Source organism: Podarcis cretensis (genome assembly GCF_951804945.1).
Source record: "Podarcis cretensis genome assembly, chromosome: 8".
NCBI classification, from domain to species: domain Eukaryota; kingdom Metazoa; phylum Chordata; class Lepidosauria; order Squamata; family Lacertidae; genus Podarcis; species Podarcis cretensis.
Genome location: NC_137177.1, coordinates 38,000,443 through 38,025,431, shown reverse-complemented (window position 1 = coordinate 38,025,431; position 24,989 = coordinate 38,000,443). Strand labels below are relative to the sequence as shown.

Sequence of the window (24,989 nt, the reverse complement as noted above, 5' to 3'; positions counted from 1 at the left end):
AATATAACTCCTCTTTGGTCTTGTCTTGCATGTCCTTTCACTTCTCAGCCAGAACGTGACAAGCAGCCATAAACTGACAGTGGATGTCCCAGAGCCAGAAATGGAGCCAGATCAGGAATCCCTGTCCTCTTGTTGCTGCTCAGTGTCTTAGTGTGGAGATTAAGAAGATAGCCCAAGGTAAAGCTATCTCTCCCTTGACAAAACTAAGCCAAGTACTTTGGAGAGTTCACATGGCAGGTAAATGGATTAGCTCACTCAATATGGATTGGCAAACAGTTCTCTAGGCCAGTGTTTCCCAACCTTGGGCCTCCAGCTGTTTTTGGACTACAACTCCCATCATCCTTAGCTAGCAAGACCAGTGGTCAGGGATGATGGGAATTGTAGTTCAAAAACAGCTGGAGGCCCAAGGTTGGGAAACACTGCTCTAGGCATGCCAAGTGAGAGGGCATTGCGAACAGAGATGGGGGAGAATTGCAATTCAGTTCCCTTCTAAGGAGAACTTTCTGTTGGTGCAGGAATAAAAATAGATATAAAAAGGAAAATACCCGGATGCCAAGCTCCAAGTTTGGGGCAAGTACTCTTTGGTGAGAGAACCCCAGAAGAGATATCATCATCATCATCATCATCATCATCACCTGGCTGGGTTTCCCCAGGAACTCATGGAACTACCACCATTTATGGCAGATTTGAATCTGAGAATCCTGTGGGGTCTCCAGCACAACCCACACTCCACCCATTTCCTCAGTATGCAGGGGAAATTTATTTACAGGAGTCCTATACTAAGATATAGAGGAACGCGGGTGGCGCTGTGGGTTAAACCACAGAGCCTAGGACTTGCCGATCAGAAGGTCAGCGGTTCGAATCCCTGCGACGGGGTGAGCTCCTGTTGCTCGGTCCCTGCTCCTGTCAACCTAGCAGTTTGAAAGCACATCAAAGTGCAAGTAGATAAATAAGTACCGCTCTGGCGGGAAGGGAAATGGCATTTCTGTGTGTTGCTCTGGTTCACCAGAAGCGGCTTAGTCATGCTGGCCACATGACCTGGAAGCTGTACGCCAGCTCCCTCAGCCAGTAAAGTGAGATGAGCGCCGCAACCCCAGAGTCGGTCACGACTGGACCTAATGGTCAGGGGTCCCTTTACCTTTATACTAAGATATAAGGGAACTTGGTTTAGAAATGAGCTTTTCTCTACAGATTTGCTTTGCAGAGTGGCAGATGTATCCGTGCTGCTCTCTGTGCTGTAAAACTTAATATCATAGTTGAAACAATTTTGAAGACTGAGAGAAAAGCCTCCACTGGACATGAAGGGAGACAGTGAACCACTCCCTGCTCTTTCCAGATCTTCCTTTCCATTTCCCCTGCTTTTTATGTTTTTTCCCCCACCACTCACAGAAACATTTAAACAGTGCTTGAAACAATATAACTGTAGCCACTTATGCTTTGTCACAAATGCAACATCAAAAAAGAGGATATAAGAATATGTAGAGAGGACTTCAACTCCTGTGTCTAATTTGAGCTCAACAATTTTTCTTATCTTTGTTTACTTGTGTATCCGACTTGACTTCCTTTAGAACTCATCCACTAGGGTGTGTCATTTTAGAGGATGAAACTTAATTTTTGCAAATTTCTTCAATGAGGGGTCTTAAGAATATGTTTTTGGGAGTGAGGAATTCAAATCTGCTTTTTTGTGATTGGAAAACATTTACCTTGGTAAGTCTTTTTTTAATTACGAAGCAAATAAATTACTCTCAGAAAACCGAAGAATTTTAATTTTGCCTTCTAAAAGTGTCAGGTAATCAAAGTATTAGATAGATAGATAGATGATAGATAGATGATAGATAGATAGCTTTTTTCTGGGGGGATGCAGGGGTACGCATACCCCTAAACATTTTGTGAATCTATGTTTGGCTTCATCGAGGGGCAGTATTTCAATATGAGTAGGAAAACGAGAGTACCCCTAAACATTTTTAATAGAAAAAAGCACTGTTTGTGTGTGTGTAGAATCTTAATATATAATATAACTGCAAGTACTTGGCAATCATTTTTAATTATTTCTATGCAATTTTACACAAATGTTATTTACCAAGCAATAAAAAATTATATTGATTTAATAAAAATATATTTTGAATTCCCAAGTGATGTTACAACTTTTTAGCTCAGACACAGAGCTTTAAAATGCAGATCTGTGCCTAGGAATGTGACACAAAAGGAAATCTGGATGAGCCCTTGATTTCTTGTCTGCTTTATTAGTGCTGTCAGGAGCAGTCAACTTTTATTGCCTCTTGCTTTTGAAGAGTCATCTCCCTCCCTCTTTCCCCTAATCTTCTCATTGATTTTCCTCAGACTTGTAAGAACATAAGAGCATCTCTGCTGGATCAGGCCAAAGGGAGCAAATTGACTCCAGTATCCTGTTCTCACTGTGGCCAAACAAAGATCTGTTGGAGGCCTGCAAGTAGATTGTTGTGTGTCAATCAAACCCGAGGCAACGGTGCACATCTGGTTTGATTTTCAAAAGCATCAGCAAAAATCTGCATGAAACTACTAAGTATGGAAGATAATGCCCCCATCTTCTCCATCATGAGGTTATTTCAGGGAGGTCCCTGAAAAATATCAACCCAGTAACAACAACAACAACAACAACAACAACAAATTATTTATACCCTGCCTGTCTGGCTTGGTTTCCCCAGCCACTCTGGGCGGCTCCCAACAGAATATTAAAAACACAACAAAACAGCAAACATTAAAAACTTCCCTAAGGAAGTTGTACACAGGTTGTACATTGACAATAAAGGTATTATTATTATTAAACACGCCTCCTCTGTGTAGGTATCTTGTTCCTGAACAAATGGCAAATGTAAAAGGGAACAGATACCAGTTTGCAAAATGGATGGAATGGAGACAGAGAAAGCGAAAGAGAGAGAGAATAAAGAGGAACTATGTTCAGAGGGTGGGAGTGGTGCAGTAGAAAGAGGAAAAAAAGACCTGGTTATTCAGCAATCCAGCAGTCTCTCTTTCCCTACAGGGTGGGTCTGACTGAGAGGAAATCACCACTGGCCAACTACACATGGTGGATTCCTGGCATTGTGGAGTTAGCAGTTGGAGCTCCGGTTGGAAAGATATATTGCAAGAAGAGGAGTCTCCAGCAGGGCAAAATGTGGCTTCCATGCTTGCTGTTTTTGCTTTTCCTGCATGTGGGTGAGTTTCCTTTCCAAGAGATGTCTTCTCCTGCTTTCAGAAAACCTGGGTCCTCTAACAGCCTATTGGCACATTATGCAGAATAAGATGCAGTTGACTGAGGTTGTAGAATTCTGGGCTGTGCTTTCTTCATATCGTAATGGGGGGGGGGGGGAACCATAGTGGTAGATGCTACCTCCATGTAAATATATATTCATATAAATCCCTTTCTGTAGCAAGCTAGCAGCAGAGAACAATGCTGAATATTCCCTCTCAGACCTGCCAACTTTTCCAGTGGCAGAAATATGATTCCTCTCCCTACAATCTGAAAGGGGACTGGCTGGGTTCAGACCACCTCCCCATTCTCTGCCACCTGGCTTGCAGAGTGGATATTCACATTGCCTTGGTGACTCATGAATAAATGGTGCTACAATGACTCGTGTGTTGTTGGCAATGCCAGGTACAAGACTTCTTCGATAGCTAGCTTGGAGTCAGAGTGGTGTAGTGATTAAAATGTCGGGCTAGAACCTGGGAGACCAGAGTTTTAATCACCACCAGGACTCACCTTATGCCTGTCACTGCCTGTCAGCCTAACATGCTTGAGAGGATAAAATGAGGGAGAACTGGCTATGCCACCTTGAGCTCCTTGGAAGAAAGGGAATAAAATAGATAGACAGGTAGGTAGACAGATAAGGTGTAGGCCACAAGAGTCTCTAGCTCAGCCTTTCCCAGCTCTGGGTTCCCAGAAGTTGTTGGACTACTACTCTCACCATCCCTGACTGCTAGCTATGGATGATGGGAGTTGTAGTCCAACAACCTTTGGGGACCCAAGGTTGGGAAAGGCTGCTCTAGCAGGTCAAAAACTTACTGCCATTTGTGATATTAGTAGTAGAAACAGCAGTACAAAAGTACACAAGATAGCTTTTATTGTGTATGGGCAAGTTCCCCCCCCCCGAGAGACCTTTCCCACACAGAATGTGTGGGCAACATTTTGGAATGATTCTAGAGGAGTCCATAAGTAATTGGAAAGAGTGCCTTCTTGGCATAGCAGAAACCAGCCCATGAAGGGGGAATTGTCCTGTGCAGCCTCTTGGGGAGGGCTTTCCAGAGCTCCAGCTGCCCAGGACAGTGTGGCCTAGGCTGTTAAGCAAGCCCACAAAATGAAGGAGAAGGAGAATCTTTGGCACAAGTTGGTGCCTCTGACACTTTTGTTCACTGACCAGGAGTTTTTAGTGAAGGGAGCTGGGGGAAGGGGAGGGGTTAATAAATTTTTTTTCATAAATAGATAATAGAATAAGAAAATAGGGGGGGGGGAACAGTCATATGCATAGTAATGACGGATTTTTTAAAAATAATAATAATAATAATTTATTATTTATACTCCGCCCATCTGGCTGGGCTTCCCCAGCCACTCTGGGCGGCTTCCAAAAAAATATTAAAATACCGTAATACATCAAACATTAAAAGGGCTGCCTTCAGGTGTCTTCTAAAAGTCTGGTAGTTGTTGTTCTCTTTGACATCTGGTGGGAGGGTGTTCCACAGGGAGGGTGCCACTACCGAGAAGGCCCTCTGCCTGGTTCTCTGTAACTTGGCTTCTCACAGTGAGGGAACCAGCAGAAGGCCCTCGGAGCTGGACCTCAGTGTCCGGGCAGAACGATGGGGGTGGAGAATCTCCTTCAGATATACTGGACCGAGGCCAGTATATCTGGCTCCACACACTGTTCATCCATAGAGCTGAATGCTCAGCAAATGACTGGATGGGAATCATTTCCATTGTACTGCAAACCAGACAGTGATTGGCCAAGGACATTCTGCCCACCCATTCTTCTTAATTCTGCCCATTCTTCTTAATCAGGTACAACTTTGTACCTAATCCCCTGTCCTGTTTTATGTTGAAAGTTGATCAGCCTGCCCTTTGTCTATTCTTCTTCACCCCTGTCATGTGTGCCTGTAACAACCTCTTTGTCACAAGCCAGATCCAATAAACCAAACTCTCCCCTCTGTGGTATCTCCCCAGTGGGGGGAAAAAACCCACACAAAAAATGTACCTAATCTTGAAGTGGTGTCCAGGATCCTGTGAAAGTTGTAAGTCATTTTGACCTTTCAGGACCAGTGGCCACAGTTCTCCTCATGTTAACCAATTCTTCATGTGGCAGGTTCCTCAGGAAGTTCAGCAAGGTCATGTTTATTTCACAAGAGCAAATGCTGAAAAATCTCAACAAATTTCAAGGAAGTCATTAGGAGGGAGTTGAGAGGGAGTTGGAAAAGTCAGGTCTCTTCAGGGTGGTTGGAGGTTATTTAAAACTAGAATTATAGAAGCTGAGCTTAAATGTATCTAGTGTCCAAGAACATGCCAGTGTGGCTAACAAGCCTAGCCAAGGCGGCTATAAAAGGCAAGAAAACTCCCCTTAAAAATACAAATCTTGCTCAAATGAGGAGTGAAGGAATAATCACAGATTCCATTAGTGACACCTAATGTGGAAAGTAGGGAACCCTCATTTCTCTCCAACCTTATCTTGCCACTTTCCATTACTTTAAGGACGTTCCCCTCAGCAGCCCATTTCCAGTATTCATAGGCTCATAGAGTTGGAAGGTGTATTTCAGGGACTGCCCTATTCCTGTGATGGTATTTTGTTTTAACTGTTTGCAATTTTGAATTTTAAATTTAGCTCAACCATGTGATGTTGCAAGAAGATCAAAGCAGAAGGGAACATGTCTCAGGAGAGAGACTTGTGTTCCTTGCAAATATGCAGAATGCATACATACACTTTGCAGTTGCATGCATGCAATTTTCAGGATGCAATTGCATTGGGAAGTTTGTGGCTCAGTGACAGATATTGTGCTTTTAGGTTAATCTTTCATATTGTTACACCGTTTTTCTCCTTGCCATTTTAGGGTCTATTATGAATGCTACTCCACATTCTTCAGTGATTCAAACACCTGCCACTGTGACTGTGAAGGAAGGATCAACACTGAATATGCAGTGCAGGTTCAATGGAGACATCACCAAATGGTCTATTAAATGGTATAAAGTTAAAGGCAATGAACAGATGGAATTGCTTAACTCAAGCCTAATTCACATATTTACACATCTAAAAGACAAATTAAGTAATTTCACTTTGAAATCTGTGGATTTGAAGGATACTGGAACTTATCTGTGTAACGTTGTCATCGATGAGAGTTTTCAACCTCTCGGTAATGGGACAAAGGTGACCATCATTGGTAAATACTTGAATTCTTTCCAAAATCTGTTTTAACAGGGTAGCTTCAGTCCTTTAACACTTGTATAGTTTGTGGATTGGAGAATGTTTGTGGGGATTTGAGGCTGCTCAACACTTTTCAGAAAACCCACATTAGCTTTCCAAAGTAAGACAATAGTTTAGATAAAACTCAGTGCCTCTCTAGTCTAATGGGAGCACCATGGATGTTCCAGTAACTGATCTATGGGGTCCATTTTTCTTCTGAAATGTGCAAAATGAAAGTGTCCTCCACACATTACATTTGAGGGGTCGCCATGTGAGTAAAAAGTCTTCTGACACAAAGTGTGGGGTAAGGTCAGAGCCACAGCCTTGCCACACTTTCACTCATCTGATACCCATTCTCATAAATTCATTTTATTTTTCTTAGAGCTCGTATGCCTGTGTTTTATCCTGTTTTTGCTGTGCTCACTGCTTTGATCATTTTGTGCTGCACTGTGGTCCATAAACTTGTTTACTGTGATTATTTAAAATGAGAAAAGCAGTCAAAAGTTGCCAGTTTTCAGCAGAACTGATGCAAAGGCCTCTTTTCTCCCATTGCCTCTCTTATGTTGCAGAGCACACAAACACATAGACACCTAAATCTATATTAGCAACAAACAGAGAAAGATCCATTAAAACCATACATGGTTGGTACTTAACACCTAGCTGATTAGCCTTTATAAACCAGTTCTCCCATATGCTGGAGAGGGTGTCCCGCTATAAGGACATACTGACACACGTGGTGGGCATGTCCAAAAATTGAAAAGTTCTGGGGAAATGTTTTTACAGAGATATCTTTGATCACAAGTCAGATGGTACCCATGACCCCAGGACAGGCTCTGCTTAACCTGTTAGGTTACACCATGAATTTGGAACAAAGAACTCATAACTCCTCTGTTAACCACTGCAAGAACGGCCATTGCCAGGGCATGGAAATCATTGCAATTATTGACCATGGACCAGTGGTATAGTGCAATCTGGCAGGTAGCATTATTGGAAAAACTGACATGGAAATTGAAGACAGCAAGAGGTTAGAGGAACTATGATAACTTTTATGCAATCTGAGGCAACTTTATGGATCATACAATGATACATATAGCAGAACGGTGCCTATGGTCTACAGCACAGTTTGGCATTCATGAAGCACATCTTTTATTTTCCCCTCCTGCCTTTGTATATAAACTCTGCAGACTAGGACTGCTGCTGATACTATATATCTTTTTAATTGTGGGCAATAGTCCAAGCAATGGAGGTTATTATGTATAATGTTGTGTTTGTTAAGATTGTGATGATTTTAGCATATATACTTAGCCAAGTTCTTTGGAGTATTCAGAGATGATTCTCTGACTGTACATAGCTATTTTATCTTAATTAAAAAAGATAATTAATTAAACACACACACACACACACACACACAGATATCCATCTCTTCCTCAAAGCAGTCCAGTCCTAGGACTGTCCAAGGTGCTTTTTCTGAATGCGTCAATCCCCCTTCTTCCACTCTAGCTACCTTCTCAGTGTCCAATGCTTTCAGTAGGGGTGCAGATTATGACATCTCTTTCCTGCAGAAATTACTGACTTTGAGGTGAACCAGACTTCTGGATCCATCCATGAAGTGGAAGGGGCGGATGTCACCATCGAGTGTCGCTTCAGGACAGTCGGCAGGAACAGCAGCATGTATGTCAGTTGGGACAAAGATGGACTTGCGGTTGAGCAGGCTAACAAGACAGGCTCCTACAGGATCACTCAGAACCTGAGAGCAGGATTTGCTTCTCTCACCCTCACAAATGCTACTGCGAGCGATTCAGGGTTGTACACCTGTAACGTTGGGAGAGAACCAAGAAATCAATCAAAATCATCAGGAATTGCATCTCATGTTGTCATCACGAGTAAGTGCTGGGAACTTTCTATTTGGTTATTAAACAATGAGCAGAGAAGGTTATAGGAATGCACCCCAGAGGATAGTAACTCTCCATTTGAAGCTTCTCAGAGGTCCTTGGACCCAAGTCTATATTTCTGCTCCATAACGCAGAGGTAGGAAACCTTTTACAGCCTGAGGTGTCAGAAGCTGACACAATTTTTCAGTCATTCAATCCCTTTCACATGGTCTCCTGGGATAAAATTAAAATCACAGGGTAAATGTCCAGATTTAAGGGGGAAGCATATAGGTCACAGCCACACTATGCATTTAAAGCACATGACTTTCCCCAAAGAATAATGGAAATTGTAGTTTACCCCTTGCACAACTACAATTCCCAGCACCCTTAACAAACTACACTTCCCAAGGTTCTGGGGGTGATGGCGGACCCCCGTGTGCTTTAAATGCAGCATGTGGACCATAGAGTGTTTGCTTTTAGCTCCACCCTATGTTTGGCAGGCTGACACTTCTCAGTCATCAGGCACAGGCTGGATCTTCTTTGGCCCACCACAGGCCATCAAATCATCTGCCCTGTGCTAAAGGCAGGAGGATCTGTCAATTTCAGTTTCTTTTTGTGTTTCATTTTTTCAGTCTTAAGTTCAATTCACCACATCTCCACACCAGTTTACTTTTTTTTTAAGTCCTCACGAAAATTGTCAGTATGTTAGTGCCAATTTATCCTAATGAGTTTTTGTATGCTATTTTCACACATATATGCATCTTTGTACACACTTCTCCCTTAATGTTCACATTTTTGTAGACACTATATGGCTAGACCACTGCTTTGCCAAATTTGGGGACGTGTGAATTTCAACAGGTAGCTGCATATGGGTTTGTATATATTTGGGGGAAGTGCAAATGTGGTTTGCATTCAGTTGTGACGAAACAGATCTGAATCTCTCTCTGTCTGCCTCATGTAGCTTCAGACTTCAGCAATAGCACTGCAACAGGTCCATTCTCCATTTGTCTACCTGCTGACCTCCATTATGTTTTCATAGAATCATAGAATCATAGAGTTGGAAGAGACCACAAGGGCCATCGAGTCCAACCCCCTGCCAAGCAGGAAACACCATCAGACTACAACTTTTGGACTACAACTCTCGGGAACCCCAGCCTGCGCAACTGTACTCCCATCAGCTCCAATGATATGCAGCCATGCTAGCTGGGGATGATGGAAATTGTAGTCCTAAACAACTGGAGGGCTGTTCCCTGGCCCACACTGAAGGCTGCATTCACAGCCACTCCTAAAGCCATTTAGCACCCTCAGTGCTCAGCCTAACAAAGATCCAGAGAAAAGCCAAAAACGCAAACTTCAAAGAAGTCAATTGTTCCATGCTCAAGTTCCATGGCTGCGTATTTAACTCAAAGTCACAAAATCTGGCATTATTTGTCCAGTCTCACAGATGCAGACTTTATCTCCTCTGGCAATTTGAAGGTTGCACACTGAAGTTGTCAAATGCTTTTTCTGCTCTTTCCACAGCGGCTAATCTGTCAGTTATCCAGTCACCTGCTTTCATCCAAGGAATGGAAGGGCAAACACTCATTATAAACTGTAGCGTTGCAGTTGCCAAGAATGTGCGACTCCTCCCGTACAGTGTCACCTGGTATAAAAATGGCACTGATGGACATGAGGAGGAGGTGACAGGTGCAGGCAGGACTCTGAGCGCAACCACAGGCCTGGCTTCTCTCATTCTGCCCAGTGTCCAAAGGAATGACTCTGGAATGTACCGATGTGCTGTCGGTAGTAATGGCCGAGGAAATGGGACCATGGTGACAATCTCTGGTAAACAGAATCATTTTTTCCCCCTGATTTCCTTTCTACAGGGAATGAGATGCAAAGGTGTTTGGAACTGATAGGTGTGAAATGTACAGGGGTATAAAAGAAAATGAAAAGAAATTTTCCAGTTGTAGAAAGATAGAAATTCTGGGTCACTTTTGACCCAAACCAGACGTTAAGAGCTTCCAATTGCTCCATCCTCTGCCCTCCCCCTTCTTGTTCAAAGTCCCCACTGTTGTGGGGGAGCGGAGAACATTTCTCAGCAGGTTGCAAGTTCTGTTTTCAGTTTGATACATAACAAATAAATAGCTGTTCCTGGGGATACAGCTCTGTTATCGCTGATGAGCTGATGGATGTTTTGAAAGACTGGAGGACAGTGAATGTGTCTCCACTGATCCCACTTCCACTTTCTAGGTATTAAACCTACATCATTTCCCACAAGTCTCAAAGTGGCTAGCAAAGCCATAAAATACAAAACAACTTAATGACCAGTTATCAAAACAACTTAATGATCCACTACCCACTGGTCCTATATCCATGCTAATTTTCCTGAAATTGGAATCTGGGCATGAGCAAAAGTTTGAGGTGTCAGCCATACCCTCAAATGGAGCCCTGTGGAGCAGCAGAATCTTGCCTGCCTGCTTCATTCCACAGACCACCAAGGGGGTCTTCTTTTCTTATTCCTTCTCAACCAGAACGAGACAAGCAGCTAGAAACTGACAGTGGAAGTCCTGGAGCTGGAATTGGAGCTGAAATTGGAGCTGGAGCCGGAGCTGCAGCAGGAATCTTCCTCCTCTTGTTGCTGCTCAGTGTCTTAGCATGGAGATGCAAGAAGAGGGCTAAAGGTAAGTCTCTCTCCCCTGACAGCACCTTGGAGAGGTCATATGGGAGGTAAACGGATTAACTCACACAATGTGCATTTGCAAATGCTTCCCTGGGCATGCCAGGGAGAGGGTGTTGCAAACTGTGATGGGAAAGAACTGCAATTCAGTTCATTTGATTTGATGCAAACTTTCCGAATTCACATTTTTGGAAACAATCTCTGATTTGAAATACAACCATCCTTCCAAATGTGCTTCTCTGAAATGTGCAATGTTGTCACCCAACCAAGTAACATGCCCCAAAATGCATGTCCTAGGGTACATAGAAATGCATATATTAGAGAAAACAATATTTAGAATTATTTATATGAGGTAAAAATTATTTATATGAGCCTCCCACTTTTAAAGATTTGAAGTATGTATATTTTGTTATTCATTTATATACCTAGAACATTTACTAGCCTCCCAGACCAGCTTACAAAGATCAGAAATAAGACTGCCCCTGCCTTTAGACCTACATTCTAAAAGACACAACACAAAAAAGGGATAGCTTGGGAGGAGGAAAAAATAAATGACCATAAGTTACAATGTTCCACAGATGGAGTCCTTCATCGAGTGAACTGCCCTGAGATCTTATGATGAAGGACAGTAGCCAAACTTAGATTCTCAAAATGTTTAGGGGTATGCGTACCCCTGCGTGCCCCCAGAAAGTCTCAGAAATGCAAATTAGTGCCCATCTTCACCCAGGATGGTTAACAAGGAATTTCTGTGGAATGTGTCATCAATCACATGTGTTCTTGACTCATTCATTCTTGGGATTCTTTAATGCTTATTCAAACATAACCACTTTCGAATTTCTCCTCATCATTCCATTCCAGAAAGCACAACAGAGACAGAAGCTGCTTCAACCAAAGAAGCAGGAACGGTAAGAGGGATTAATGTTACATAATGAACACACATATCCTGCTCCTATAAATTCCCAGGCTGTGCTAGGCTTTGCCGGGGCCACTCTAGGCTTCTCCCCACATCTGCTCCGAGGTATCTGGTGCATTGGGATGTCCACTCTGGTCCACCCTGAGTGTCATCTTGTCTGCCCAAATGGCCTTCTGTTCACAGTGGGGAGCACTAGGCATCACTTTCTTGTGCAGGGCAGCCTAACATCCCTAAAAGGGATCATAGGATCTCTTCCACATGTTGCTATCCACTCTAGAGTTTGGTTGGAATAGAATTGGTTCATCCCACTCCTGGACAAGTCTGTTTCACCCCTGCTCATCTTTATTTACTCCTGCATTTCCCTACCATCCTATCACTTCCAAACTGGGAGATAGCTAAACTCTAGAACTCTGGATGGTTTAAATAGGTAGGAGAAGACATAATAATTGCAGTTTAGGTGCTCACATGGGTGGGTTGGACATACAAAGAGATCAGCTTACTGCTTTGTTTAAAATGCAGCCCCATCCGTAGAAGAAGAAAAATGAAGCATAGGAATTAGGCTGTGAAGCCTTCTTTTATTTAAATTCAGCTGCAAAATAAGCTGGCACCCCTTTCTTACCCCACTTAGCAAATAATCAGAAAACAGACTGAGAAGTAAGTTTAAAATATGATTTACTCACTCATAGTCACACATTTGTTCTCAGCAGCAACAGCAGTAAAATAAATGCAGGCAAAATACTGAATTTACAGTAAAAGCAGCCTCATGTATGTGCCTCAACTGGAGCAATTGGATATCCATCTGCTTCCACCATTGGTCAAAGAGAAAAGGAGGGAGAGAAAGGAACAGGAAATACTCTATTCTCCTTCCTACTCAAGAGAGGCAGGGAAATGACATCACACTAAGCCCTCTCTATCAATTACATTTTTATGGCCTGGGTCTGCCTATCAGCAGTACAGCTCTGTGGTCTTAACCCCTTCACATGCTAACTAACAATAATACGCATTGTTAGATTTCGCTATCAATGACTATCAATGAAGATGGCTATCAATGACTACTAGCCATGATAAATGCTCTGCCTACCAGAAGTGCGAACTTGGTCCCGCAACCGTGGGTGCCCAGGGCCATGGGTGACATGAAGCATGACTGGCCCTTGCACTGAAATTTGTGGGTGCCCGGGCCCTTCACGGGGAATTTTGTGGGTGCTCAGGCACCCAGGGCCCCAGGGAGTTGGCGCCTATGCTACCTACAGAGCTGGAGTTAATAACGTCTGAGTACCAGCTGCTGGAAACTGCAGGAGGGGAAACTGCTTAAATCCTGCTTTCAGTTTTCCCACAGGCATCTGGCTGGCCACTGAGTCTCCTTCTTCCAGCAGAGAGCTCATCAGCCCATTCATGCTGTCCTCAACCTCACCATTCTATTACCCCTCCTTTCATTTTTCTCTCTCAATTAAGATTCAGTGTTCTGTAGCTACTGAATATTTTTAGTCAGTGTTTTCTTTTGGTGACATTACTCACTACTATGGAGTACCGTCACTTTTTTTTTCCTGCCCAGGGCAGCCATTTTAAGTTGTTACCCATGGCACTTTAATCAAGATATGAGTACTGGCAACTCATTTTTTAAAAACCTCCCAAAACCCACTGTGGTTAGTCATCACTGGACTGTGATTTGTGTTGTCTTTTAAATATATATCTATATCTATATCTATATCTATATCTATATCTACAGCTATAGCTATAGCTATATCTGCATCTCCCTTAGGGTGTTGATACATTACCCCGAAATGTATTTCTGAAAACCTTGGGCTTCCCCCAAACATGCTGATTGATACCTTTCCCCTCCCCTCTTGTTTCTTAGTGGCCTGGTTTTGATTCTATTTTTTTTAATATAATTTTTTATTAATTTCCACAAAAAGAATATATAACACATCACAATTTCAACTTTAACAGATTTTCCAATTTTGGACTTCCCTCAGCCTCTCTGACAATCACCCAAATTTGATTTTTAAATACACAGTTCTTAAATTCGCTATTGCCTTTCGAAAACCATTTGAGACCTGTTTTTTTTTTTTGCAATATTTCTTTGACTTTTACAGAGCTTCTTTAAATGCCACTAACGTTATTTCTCTGTCACTTATACCTTCCCAATAGTCCACCCACTTTTTCCAGTCCTCGATAAACTTTTGATCTCGTAAATATCTAATCTTCCCTGTCAATTTGTCCAGTTCTGCATAGTCCATCAACTTTGTTCTCCACTCCTCTATTGTTGGAACTTGTTCTTGTTTCCAGTTCTGGGCCAGTAATATTCTCGCCGCTGTTACTGCATATTGGAAAAGTTTGCAATCCTTTCTATTTATTTCATTTCCTGTAATTCCTAGAAGAAAAGCCTCTGGTTTCTTAACAAATGTATATTTCAACATCTTCTTCAGTTCATTATATATCAGTTCCCAGAAGCTCTTCACTTTTTTACATTCCCACCACATATGATAAAAAGTGCCATCCTTTTCTTTACATTTCCAACATTTCTTACATGTTTTATACATTTTTGCAAGTTTTACCGGTGTAATATACCATCTATACATCATTTTCATTATATTCTCTTTTAACGCTGTACATGCAGTAAATTTCATGTTTTCATTCCATAATTTAATCCAATCATCCATTTGTATATTATATCCAAAATCCCTGGCCCATTTTATCATAACCGATTTAACTTCTTCATCTTTGGTATGCCATTCCAACAAAATTTTATACATTTTAGATAATATCTTAAATTCAGTATCTATTATTTCTGTTTGAAATTTCTACTCTTTCTCTGCATACCCGTACTCCTTAAGATCCTTCTTAAACATTTCATTTGTTTGTAGGTAATGCAACCAGTCATACACATACTCTTTTACCTCTTCATAAGGTTTCATTTTCCATCTCCCCCCTTCCTTGACAATTAACTCTCCATATGTAGCCCAATTTTTCCTCATATTAGTTTTTTTAACACTCATAACCTCTAATGGAGACAACCAGTGTGGAGTTTTTGTCTCGAGTAGGTTTTTATACCTATCCCAAACTTCTTTCAACAATCTTCGGAAAATGTGGTTCTCAAAGCCTACATGGCCTTTCTTCTTTCCAGACCATAGATATGCGTGCCACCCAAATCTATTATCAAATCCTTCTAAGTCTAGCAACTCCATATTATCTAGTTTTATCCATTCCTTTAACCAGCAGAGACAAGCTGCTTCATAATATAATTTCAGGTCTGGCAGGGCGAAGCCTCCTCTTTCTTTCGCATCTGTTAGTAACTTAAATTGAATTCTAGGCTTCTTGCCCTGCCAAATATACCTTGAAATTGTTCTTTGCCATTCCTTAAAAATAGCCATCCCTCTGATTACTGGAATTGTTTGAAACAGAAACAGTAGTTTTGGCAGCATGCTCATCTTTATCGTTGACATCCTTCCCCACATTGATAATTTCATTCGTCCCCACACCTCCAGATCTTTCTTTATTCCATTCCACACTGGTATATAATTATTCTGATATAAATCAATACTCTTTGGGGTTAACCAAACACCAAGATATTTCACCTTCTTCACTATTTCTATTCCTATTTGCTGTTGCATTAACTCTATTGTTTCTTGATCCATATTCTTAGCAATTATTTTGGTCTTTCTCTTACTTAATTTAAAACCTGCCACTTGGCCAAATCTCTCCACCTCTTTAAGAATATTTTTGGTACTCTCTAGAGGTTCTTCTACCGTTAAAACCAGATCGTCGGCAAAGGCTTTAACCTTATACTCATTTCGGCCTAATTCTACCCCTTTTATTTCCTTGTTCTCTCTTATAGTATTCAGAAGGACTTCTAGGACCATGATGAATAACAGTGGCGAAAGTGGACACCCCTGTCGCGTACCTTTGCTTATCCCTATTTCTTCCGTAGTGACATTATTTACAATTAACTTTGCTCTTTGTTCAGTATATATTGCCTCTATTCCATTGAGGAATTCCTTCCCCGTCTCCATATATTCCAAATTTTTTAACATAAAATCCCATGATATATTATCAAAGGCCTTTTCCGCATCCACAAATATCAACATCGCTTGTTTCTCATTCCTGGCAGTCAGATATTCCAAAATATTAATTATATTCCTTACATTATCTTTCATCTGTCTGCCAGGTAGGAAACCTGCTTGATCTTTATGGATAACTTCTTGTAGTATTGTTTTAATTCTCCTCGCTAAAATGCTTGCAGAGATTTTATAATCTGTATTTAACAGTGAAATTGGCCTATAATTTTTTACTTGTGTCAAATTCAAATCTTGTTTTGGAATAAAGGTAATAAATGCTTCCTTCCATGTTTCAGGGATTTCTTTCTCTTTAAGAATATTATCCATAACTTCTTTCAAAGGTACTGACATGATGTGTTTCATTTCTTTGTAGTAACGTGCTGTAAATCCATCAGGTCCCGGAGCCTTCCCTCTTTTAAGTTCTTTTATCACTTCTTTTATTTCACTAATTTCTATTGGGGCATTCAGCTTTTCTTTTTTTTCTGTCGGGATCTTCTGCACCTTTTTTTCTTTCAAGTATCTTTCTATCTTCCTCATGTTGTTCCTTTCTGTTCTTTTGTACAAATGTCTGTAGAAATCCAAAAATCCTTTTCTGATACCTTTTGGGTTATCTATCTCTTGTCCCTCCACGATGATTTTATTGATAGTGTTCTGTTCCTTCCTCTTTTTGATCTGCCATGCTAGCAGTTTCCCTGACTTGTTAGCCGATTCAAAATTCCTTTGTCTCATTTTCTTTATGTTCCATTCCACTTCTCTGTTAATTATCATTGCAAATTGAGATTGTAGGGCCTTTATATTCTGTTTTGCTTTCACATTATTCGGTTTCTTCACTAGTTTCTGCTCATTGTCCATTATTTGTCTTAATATTTCCTTTTTTCCTTTTTCTCTATTTTTGTTCTTGATTGCATTTTGTTGAATGAAGAATCGTCTCATAACCGCTTTGCTGGCATCCCATACTGTACTCATTTTTATACCTTTATTGGAGTTGTTTACAAAATAGTCCATCAAATTCTTTTGTGCTTTCTCCACAATTTTCTGGTCATCTAGGAGGTAATCATTCATTCTCCATCTAAAGGTTCTTTCTTCATATCCTTGTAACTCAAATTCTATTGAACTGTGATCTGAAATTGTTCTCGGTTGGATTTCTATTTGTCTGATTCTTGGGGTTAGTTCATTTGAGACCCATGTTTGGTCTATTCTTGACATTGATTGATTCGGTTCAGAATAAAATGTAAATTGTTTTTCCAGTGGGTGTCTCAGTCTCCAGATATCCATTAAATTGCAGTTTTTACCATCATAAAAAACGTCTTTGGTAATTTTCCTTCTTTGCTAATCCCAACTGCTCTTAGTCTGTCCATTTCCATTGACACCACACCGTTGAAATCCCCCATTATGATGATCTTTTGATCTGCATAATCGAACAGTTTTTCCTCCAAATTCTTAAAAAAATCTGCTTTATTTCCATTAGGTGCATAGATCCCGACAATTATTATTTTTTCCCCTTGCCATTTGATCTGGACTGCAATAATTCTTCCTTCTTCATCTTTGAAAATTTGTTGAGCTTCAATTTTGTTCTTTATGTACAGTACAACCCCTCTCTTCTTACTTTTGTCGGAAGATATAAATTCATTTCCTAGTCTTTTGTTGATTAAAATTTTCCTGTGTTTTCTTGCCACATGTGTTTCTTGCAAACAAATTATATCCAAATTCTTCCTTTTTAAACATTGTTCAATTTTATTCCTTTTCTTCCTATCATTCATCCCATTAATATTCCAATTCAAAATTTTTAATGCCATTGTAGCTCCAAATTAAATATATATTTTTAAATATTTATTTCTCTTCTTCTTCTTCTTCTTCTTCTTCTTCTTCTTCTTCTTCTTCTTCCTGCTCCTCTTCTTCTTCTTCTTCCGATTTTTCCCCATTCTCGTCACCAACATCCTTTGGGTCTACTCCTCCGATGGCTGCTCCTCCCACAGCTCCTCTTTCTTCTTCCTCCTCTGTTCTTAATTCCTTGTATTTCCTCAGAAACTTACTTGTCTCCTCTGGACTTGTCAGTCGATGTTTCTTGCTTTTGTAAAAAAAAGAGATTCCTTCGGGAAACTCCCATCTAAATTCAATGTTGTTTCTCTTGAGAATTTGAACAAATGATTTATAGGGGTCTCTTCATTTCAGCAATCTTATTGGTATGTCTTTAAAGATGATAATGTAATTTCCATCAATATTCAGTCTTTTTTCTCTATTCTTCTGCAATATCATATTCCTCATGTCTCTGTCTCTGAATGTTATTAAACAGTCTCCAGGTAATTTTCGTGTTTTAGCTGATTTTACTCTCATTCTAAATGCATTTTGAATTGTTTTTGCAACCTCGTCTGGTTCCATCTCTAACCATTGCGCCAACTCTTTAATCAGTTTCTCCTTGATATTCTCCCCCTGTGTCTCTGGTATAGCTCTCAGCCTCAGATTGGTTTCCCTCTGTCTCAATTCATTCATTGCAATCGCATCCAAGACCTCCTCCTGAGTTTTATTCATCTCTAACATACCTGATTTCATTTTGTCTTCCTCTTTTTTCATTTCCTTCATTTCATTTTTAGTTTTCTTCCACCCTTCCTCTAGTTTTTGGGTTCTTTTTGATACCTCTTTAATTTGACCTTTAAGTTCGTTTACTGTTTCATCAATTTTTTTATCCATTTTACCAATTCTACTATCCACCTATTCTAATTTAGTCTCTAAATTCTTTTCACTTTGTTTGATCTCAGCAAACATTTTCAAAATTTCCGCTTTAAAATCTGACTCTTGTTTTGACCCTTTCCTGTCTGCTGGTGTGCCTTCACCTGTTTTCTTCATTTTTCAATTTAATTATCTTACACTTACAAATATCTAATATCACAATCAACCATTTAATAATAACAAATCCCAATCCTTAACGCCCTCCCCCAGTCCAGAAGGGCAGAGTCCTAATCAGCTAGAAGTGGATAGAAGTCTTTTAAAGTTAATTCCAAATTACAACAGGGGGTGACACCAGGAAAAAGTTGTTTCAAAATTGGTCTCCACCAAAGGGTGCCACCAGGGAGGCAATAACACAGATTATATACCTTCTTGCCACCAATTTGGCTAATCCTTAGTCGTCTTCTGCCACCAATTAGGCTATTCCAATAACAGAGATTAGCAAAAACCAAATCCCAAAAATAGTTCAGGATAGGAACGTCAAAAATAGAGGGGAAAAAAGTATTCCTTTTGTAAAGAGAAAACAGCTGCGGTTTACTATTATCCAGATATCCCTAGGGATTCTTACCAATTCCAGTCCAGAGATTTTCAAATAAAAATTAGGAGCAAAACTTCCACAGAAATTAGGTGAAGATTAGGCAAAAAATAGAAAGAATTTCAGTAAACATATAAGTTCGTAGTCTATAGTCCCATCACCAAAACAACCGCTAGAAAATCCAGGCAGAGAAGAAAAACAAATTGTAGTTCCCCTGCTGACCACAGGGGTTTTAGTCTCAGATATACGTTTATAACCTCCGAAATTTTTTTTAACGTTATTACTTTGGAATTTCCTTTTTACCAAATGATAAAAGTGTGTATAAACTGCCAATTTGCCAACCTTCTTCAAAAAAAAGGGAGAACAGTAAAAATAGTCCAGCCAAAATTGCATTCAATGTATCACTTTCAGTTCTCTTAGTTCACCCGCAGAAACTTCCGTTAAAAATAGTAACAATGGAATCCAGAGCTTCGTTGCGCAGATACTCCGAAAGTGAAAAATATGTTAAGCACAGACTCCCCAACTCTATATTTGTATCTTCAAGGACTTTCCCAGTTCCGATTTTCTTCCCCTCCTTTTAACTTTGTTGCAAGCTATTTTTAAAGGAATTTAAAGGAGTTCCGCAGGGGGTGGGGAGAGATCAAAGCCGCTAGCGGCAACTTACTTTCCGTTTCCAGCTCTGCTTACAGTTCTGCGTCAAAGCTGATTTCAGAGGCGGCTGACCTCCATAAATTTTCACTTCTTACTCCGGGTCCTTCCATAGCCAAATTAATCCTTTCAATTGAACAATTAGGGTCCGAATTTCTTTTATTTTGAGAATTGAGCACTTTCCCTGCAAGCTCGGGGCTTCGCTTTCCGAAGGTAGCAATGGCTTCCCTTCAGCCCGCTTCCCTGCCCGCCGTTCTCTTCGCTCCAAAAGGAGTTGCCTGACTGCCGGACGATTAGCGTTTCGGCATCCGCGGGAACCAGAACTCCTGGACATCCACCAGCGAGTATTTTCGGGGGCTACTGCGCCCTGTAGCACCCCCTTTTCCCTTCGGAAAGCTCGGGATTCCCCAGACGGAGAAATCCCCGCTTGCGCTGGGTTTGGGCTCAACCGGAAGAGCCTGGTTTTGATTCTAGTTCTGTTTGCACTTATCACAAAAATTCACTATTAGAGGGGGAGTAATGCGGGTGGCGCTGTGGGTTAAACCACAGAGTCTAGGACTTGCTGATCAGAAGGTCGGCGGTTTGAATCCCCACAACGGGGTGAGCTCCCATTGTTCGGTCCCTGCTCCTGCCAACCTAGCAGTTTGAAAGCATGTCAAAGTGCAAGTAGATAAATAGGTACTGCTCCGGCGGGAAGGTAAACGGCGTTTCCGTGTGCTGCTCTGGTTCGCCAGAAGCGGCTTAGTTATGCTGGCCACATGACCCGGAAGCTGTATGCCGGCTCCCTCGGCCAATAAAGCGAGATGAGCGCCGCAACCCGAGTCGGCCACGACTGGACCTAATGGTCAGGGGTCCCTTTACCTTTTTAAAATGGTGATACACCTGTTGTGGTGTTGCCTCCCTAGGATGGTGAAATTTTCTCTATTTCTTTGAGGAAGGGTTGGATCGTGTCTCTTGCAGCCTTTGCCAACCTGGTACCTTCCAGATGTTGCAGTCCAACAACATCCAGAGGGCACCAGGTTGTCAAAAGTTTACTTACTATATCCATTTCCCCTATTGCCTGCTCCAAAGCTCCCGATGTATATATTTATTACTGCAGTTTCTTTTGCCACCTGCAAACAATATGCTTTCAAGACCACCACAGACAGAATGAAACAAACTTTCTGTTCCCCGTCCTCTCTCTTTCTCTTAACAGCATCTTCCTTTAACCAGCCGGCAGAAAGAGTTGACCTATGCCAGTCTTCGTTTCAACAAAAAGGAAGTGGAACCAGATGCTGGGGTGATCTATGCAGAAGTGCGAACAAAACCGAAACAGCGAGCTGGCAACAGCCAGATCTAGCCTCCAAACCAGCCACTTGCACTAGAGGAAATGAAACAGGATGGGAGCGAGGCACGAACAGCCTTTCAAAAGCCCTTGGACCCCCATTCTCTATGACACTGTTCCTGGTCCCTTCAGAAAAACCGGAGCTGTTGCCTTGAAGACCCGCACTCTGGAAGATTTGCTGACGCCCTCATCCCCCTTTCTTCCTCATCTTTTGCTGGGCAGCCTGAATCTATGGTCATGATGTCTGCCTCTTGGGATGCTGCTGAAGCCATCATTGGCCCTCGCCATCTCAGCCATCTCCCTCCTTCCAAAGGAGCAGGTGTAGGAAGCGTGTGGTGGCTGCTGCTGCAAAGAGGATGACTTGACTAGGGAGAGGTCCCTTGGCTGGGTGTCCTCCAGAGCCAACATTTGGAATGCATGCACTTGCTTCCAAGAGCTGCTGGCTTTCCTTCATTCCCACCTGCGGCTGTTGAGAAGCCACTTCCCCACATGGCTGCAGCGTGGATTTGTGAATACATTTACCATCTGGGAGGGGGCCAATTGACCATGCATCTGATCTGGTTGCAGAGAAGTGGCTGCAATGCTGTTATGAATGTGTGCGACAGGAGCCTTTGTCAAGCAAGTGGAGATCTCGGCTGAAATTCTCCGTATATAATCTTTCCCCTCTTGCTCTCAAGAGCTTCCATCCCCAAGGCCAGGGAGCAATCAGCTAGAAGAGGCTTGGATTTGTGGGTCATGTCAAATGAGGAGCAACGATTCCTTGTCTTGCCCAGGACTCGATGGCCCTTGGGGTGCCTTCTAATTCAACACTTGTATGATTCTACCAGCTCTCTGCTTCTCATTTGCCAGAGCCATTTACTGAAGTACACATTCAGACAATGGATAACTTTGTGGTACAGCCAGTGGCAGCTGGCGCTTATTGGATCTAGTAGGGCTACAAAGTCATGGGGTGTTGCCACCTAGAGGTCATGGCCATGGCCAAGTTCTGGTGTGCTCCCCATCTCCCTCTCTTGCAAAGATATTATGGACACTTAAGCATTGCTGTTTTACAGATCGTTAGCACCTAACTAAACTGAAACATGTTTTCCTTTGGTTCAGAAGGGGCACAATTGCTTCTCTGCTGGGATGCAAGTTGTGTGGCCTCCACTTGTCCAGTTCTCTCCCTGTCCTCTTCATTTGCAAAGAAAGTGTTTAAATGCTGCAGTTTTATTAATGCTGAGCACTTAAGTGTCTTACCTTGGTTCAGAAGAAGCCCTTCTGCTGTCATAATATATTGTACAGATTCATGCCACAGTAACTGTACATTAACCAGAATTCATAGGACTGTAAACACTGAAGACTGCAGCTGGGGAAAACCATGTTTCATTGCTTCCTCATGTTAGGAAACCAACAGCGACCCTTCCTCACACATAGTGTGTCAAGGCCAGGGTATGCTTCAGCCTCATCCAGTCTTTTAATGTACATACAGTGGTACCTCGGGTTAAGTACTTAGGTCATTCCAAAGGTCCGTTCTTAACCTGAAACTGTTCTTAACCTGAAGCACCACTTTCGCTAATGGGGCCTCCTGCTGCTGCTGCTGCTGCCGCAGCCGCTGAACAATTTCTGTTCTCATCCTGAAGCAAAGTTCTTTTTTTTTACATTTTTTTACATTTTCAGTTTACAGAAAAGAAAAAGAAGAACAAACCAGAAAAAAGAAAGAAAAACAATCCAACTTTCAAAATACATTTTTAGGTTACTAACTGGACTTCCCCACATCTCCCTCACCCTGCGTTCTTTACAATAAACATATCAGCAAATTATTACCTTGTTTCGTATCTTATTTATATCTTTCAGAGTGTTTTACTTCTAAATTTAAAGTACCTTTTGTCAGATATTTATACCTTGAGATAATACATAAAATAACTTTAAATTTCAACTTTTTCTTACTTATAACTTAACTTTCTATTTTCCTAATCTAATTGCAGGAGCTAAAATTTCCAAGTCATGCAGATTCTTAACATTCATACAACTTATAATGTTTTTGTAAATAATCCTTAAATTTCTTCCAGTCCTCTTCCATTGTCTCTTCTCCCAGATCTCGGATTCTGCCAGTCATTTCAGCCAGTTCCATATAGTCCATCAACTGCGTCTGCCATTCTTCCAGCGTGGGAAGGTCTTGTATCTTCCAATATTTTGCAATGAGTATTCTTGCTGCTGTAGTTGCATACATAAAAAAAGTTCTATCCTTCTTTAACACCTTTTGGTCCACAATGCCCAGGCGGAAGGCCTCTGGTTTCTTAGGGAAGGTGTATCTAAACACCTTTTTTAACTCATTATAGATCATTTCCCAGAAGGCCTTCACTTTTGGACAAGTCCACCAGAGATGAAAGAATGTCCCTTCAGCCGCCTCCTTACATTTCCAACATTTATTATCAGACCGATGATATATTTTTGCAAGTTTGACTGGGGTCATGTACCACCTATATATCATTTTCATAATATTTTCCTTCAGGGCATTACATGCCGTGAATTTCATTCCAGTGGTCCATAACCTTTCCCAGTCTTCTAACATAATGTTGTACCCAATATCCTGAGCCCATTTTATCATGGCTGATTTGACTATCTCATCCTGGGTGTTCCATTTAAGCAGCAAGTTATACATTCTCGAAAGCGCCTTGGTCTTAGGTTCTAACAGTTCTGTCTCTAATTTCGATTTTTCCACCTGGAATCCTATTTTTTTGTCTGACTTAAAAACCTCTTGAATTTGAGCATAATGAAACCAGTCTTGCACCCTATTCTTTAATTTTTCAAAGCTCTGCAGCCTCCAATTATCTCCAATTTTTTCTATTATTTCCCAGTATTTCGGCCATCCGGCCTCCATATTGGGTTTTTTTCGAACCTTGGCCTCCGCTGGTGATAACCACCTCGGGGTCTTACCTTCCAATAAGTCTTTGTATTTTGTCCAGACCATAAATATAGCTTTCCTGACAATATGGTTTTTAAACATTTTATGAACCTTTACCTTATCGTACCACAAATATGCATGCCATCCAAAAACATTATTATACCCTTCCAGATCTAGGACGTCAGTGTTCTCAAGGAGTAACCAATCTTTCATCCAGCAGAAAGCCGCAGCTTCATAATATAACCTTAAATCTGGCAGGGCAAACCCCCCTCTCTCTTTTGCATCCGTTAATATTTTAAATTTTATTCGGGGGTTTTTGCCCTGCCAGACAAACCTAGAAATATCTTTCTGCCACTTCCCAAAACACTCCACTCTGTCCACGATCTGTAGGGTCTGAAACAAAAATAACATCTTCGGCAATACATTCATCTTTATAGCTGCAATTCGACCCAACAAGGAAAGTTTCAATCTTGACCAGATCTCTAAATCTTTCTTAATTTCTGACCAGCATTTTTCATAATTATCTTTAAATAGATTCAAATTTTTGGCAGACAAGTTTACCCCTAGGTATTTTACCTTTTTAACAACATTTAACTCTGTCTCTTTCTGAAACCCATCTATTTCCAAAGGTGTCAGATCTGAAGCAAAGTTCTTAACCCAAGGTACTATTTCTGGGTTAGCGGAGTCTGTAACCTGAAGCATATGTAACCTGAGGTACCACTGTACAGTATTTTCCAGAGGGGAGTATTCAAATATTTGACAACACCCTGCCTGCCCCCCCTCCCCCAGACCATGGTGCCTTCAGGGCAGAGTTTTGAGGCAGACATCCAGGGCCTGCAGAGCAGAATGAGAAGCAGGGTCTTCAAATGTAGCAAGGCTGGCTCAACACATTTGAAGTAGCACCCTATTAAGATCCCCACCCCCCCCCCAAAAAGAAAAAAACCCCCACCTAGTCCATAG

At 41.4% G+C, this 24,989-nt stretch overlaps 1 protein-coding gene across 1 annotated transcript; it reads left to right on the top strand.

Annotated features, from left to right (window-relative positions):
• The first annotated feature begins 1,684 nt into the window (after nt 1-1,684).
• Nucleotides 1,685-21,682, top strand: LOC307222869 (cell adhesion molecule 2-like). The gene is made up of 8 exons (XM_079988448.1): nt 1,685-1,707; nt 3,020-3,192; nt 6,067-6,393; nt 7,979-8,299; nt 9,809-10,111; nt 10,801-10,950; nt 11,805-11,851; nt 21,017-21,682. The coding sequence occupies exons 2-8, from the start codon at nt 3,150-3,152 to the stop codon at nt 21,158-21,160; spliced, it is 1,335 nt and encodes a 444-aa protein (XP_079844574.1). The 5' UTR covers nt 1,685-1,707; nt 3,020-3,149; the 3' UTR covers nt 21,161-21,682.
• The last annotated feature ends 3,307 nt before the right edge of the window (nt 21,683-24,989 follow it).

Coding starts and splice junctions, on each gene's coding strand:
- LOC307222869 (XM_079988448.1), top strand. CDS start 3,150: ATGTGGCTTCCATGCTTGCTGTTTTTGCTTTTCCTGCATGTGG. Junction 3,193..6,066: donor TTTGCTTTTCCTGCATGTGG/GTGAGTTTCCTT, acceptor TTGCCATTTTAG/GGTCTATTATGAATGCTACT. Junction 6,394..7,978: donor GACAAAGGTGACCATCATTG/GTAAATACTTGA, acceptor TCTTTCCTGCAG/AAATTACTGACTTTGAGGTG.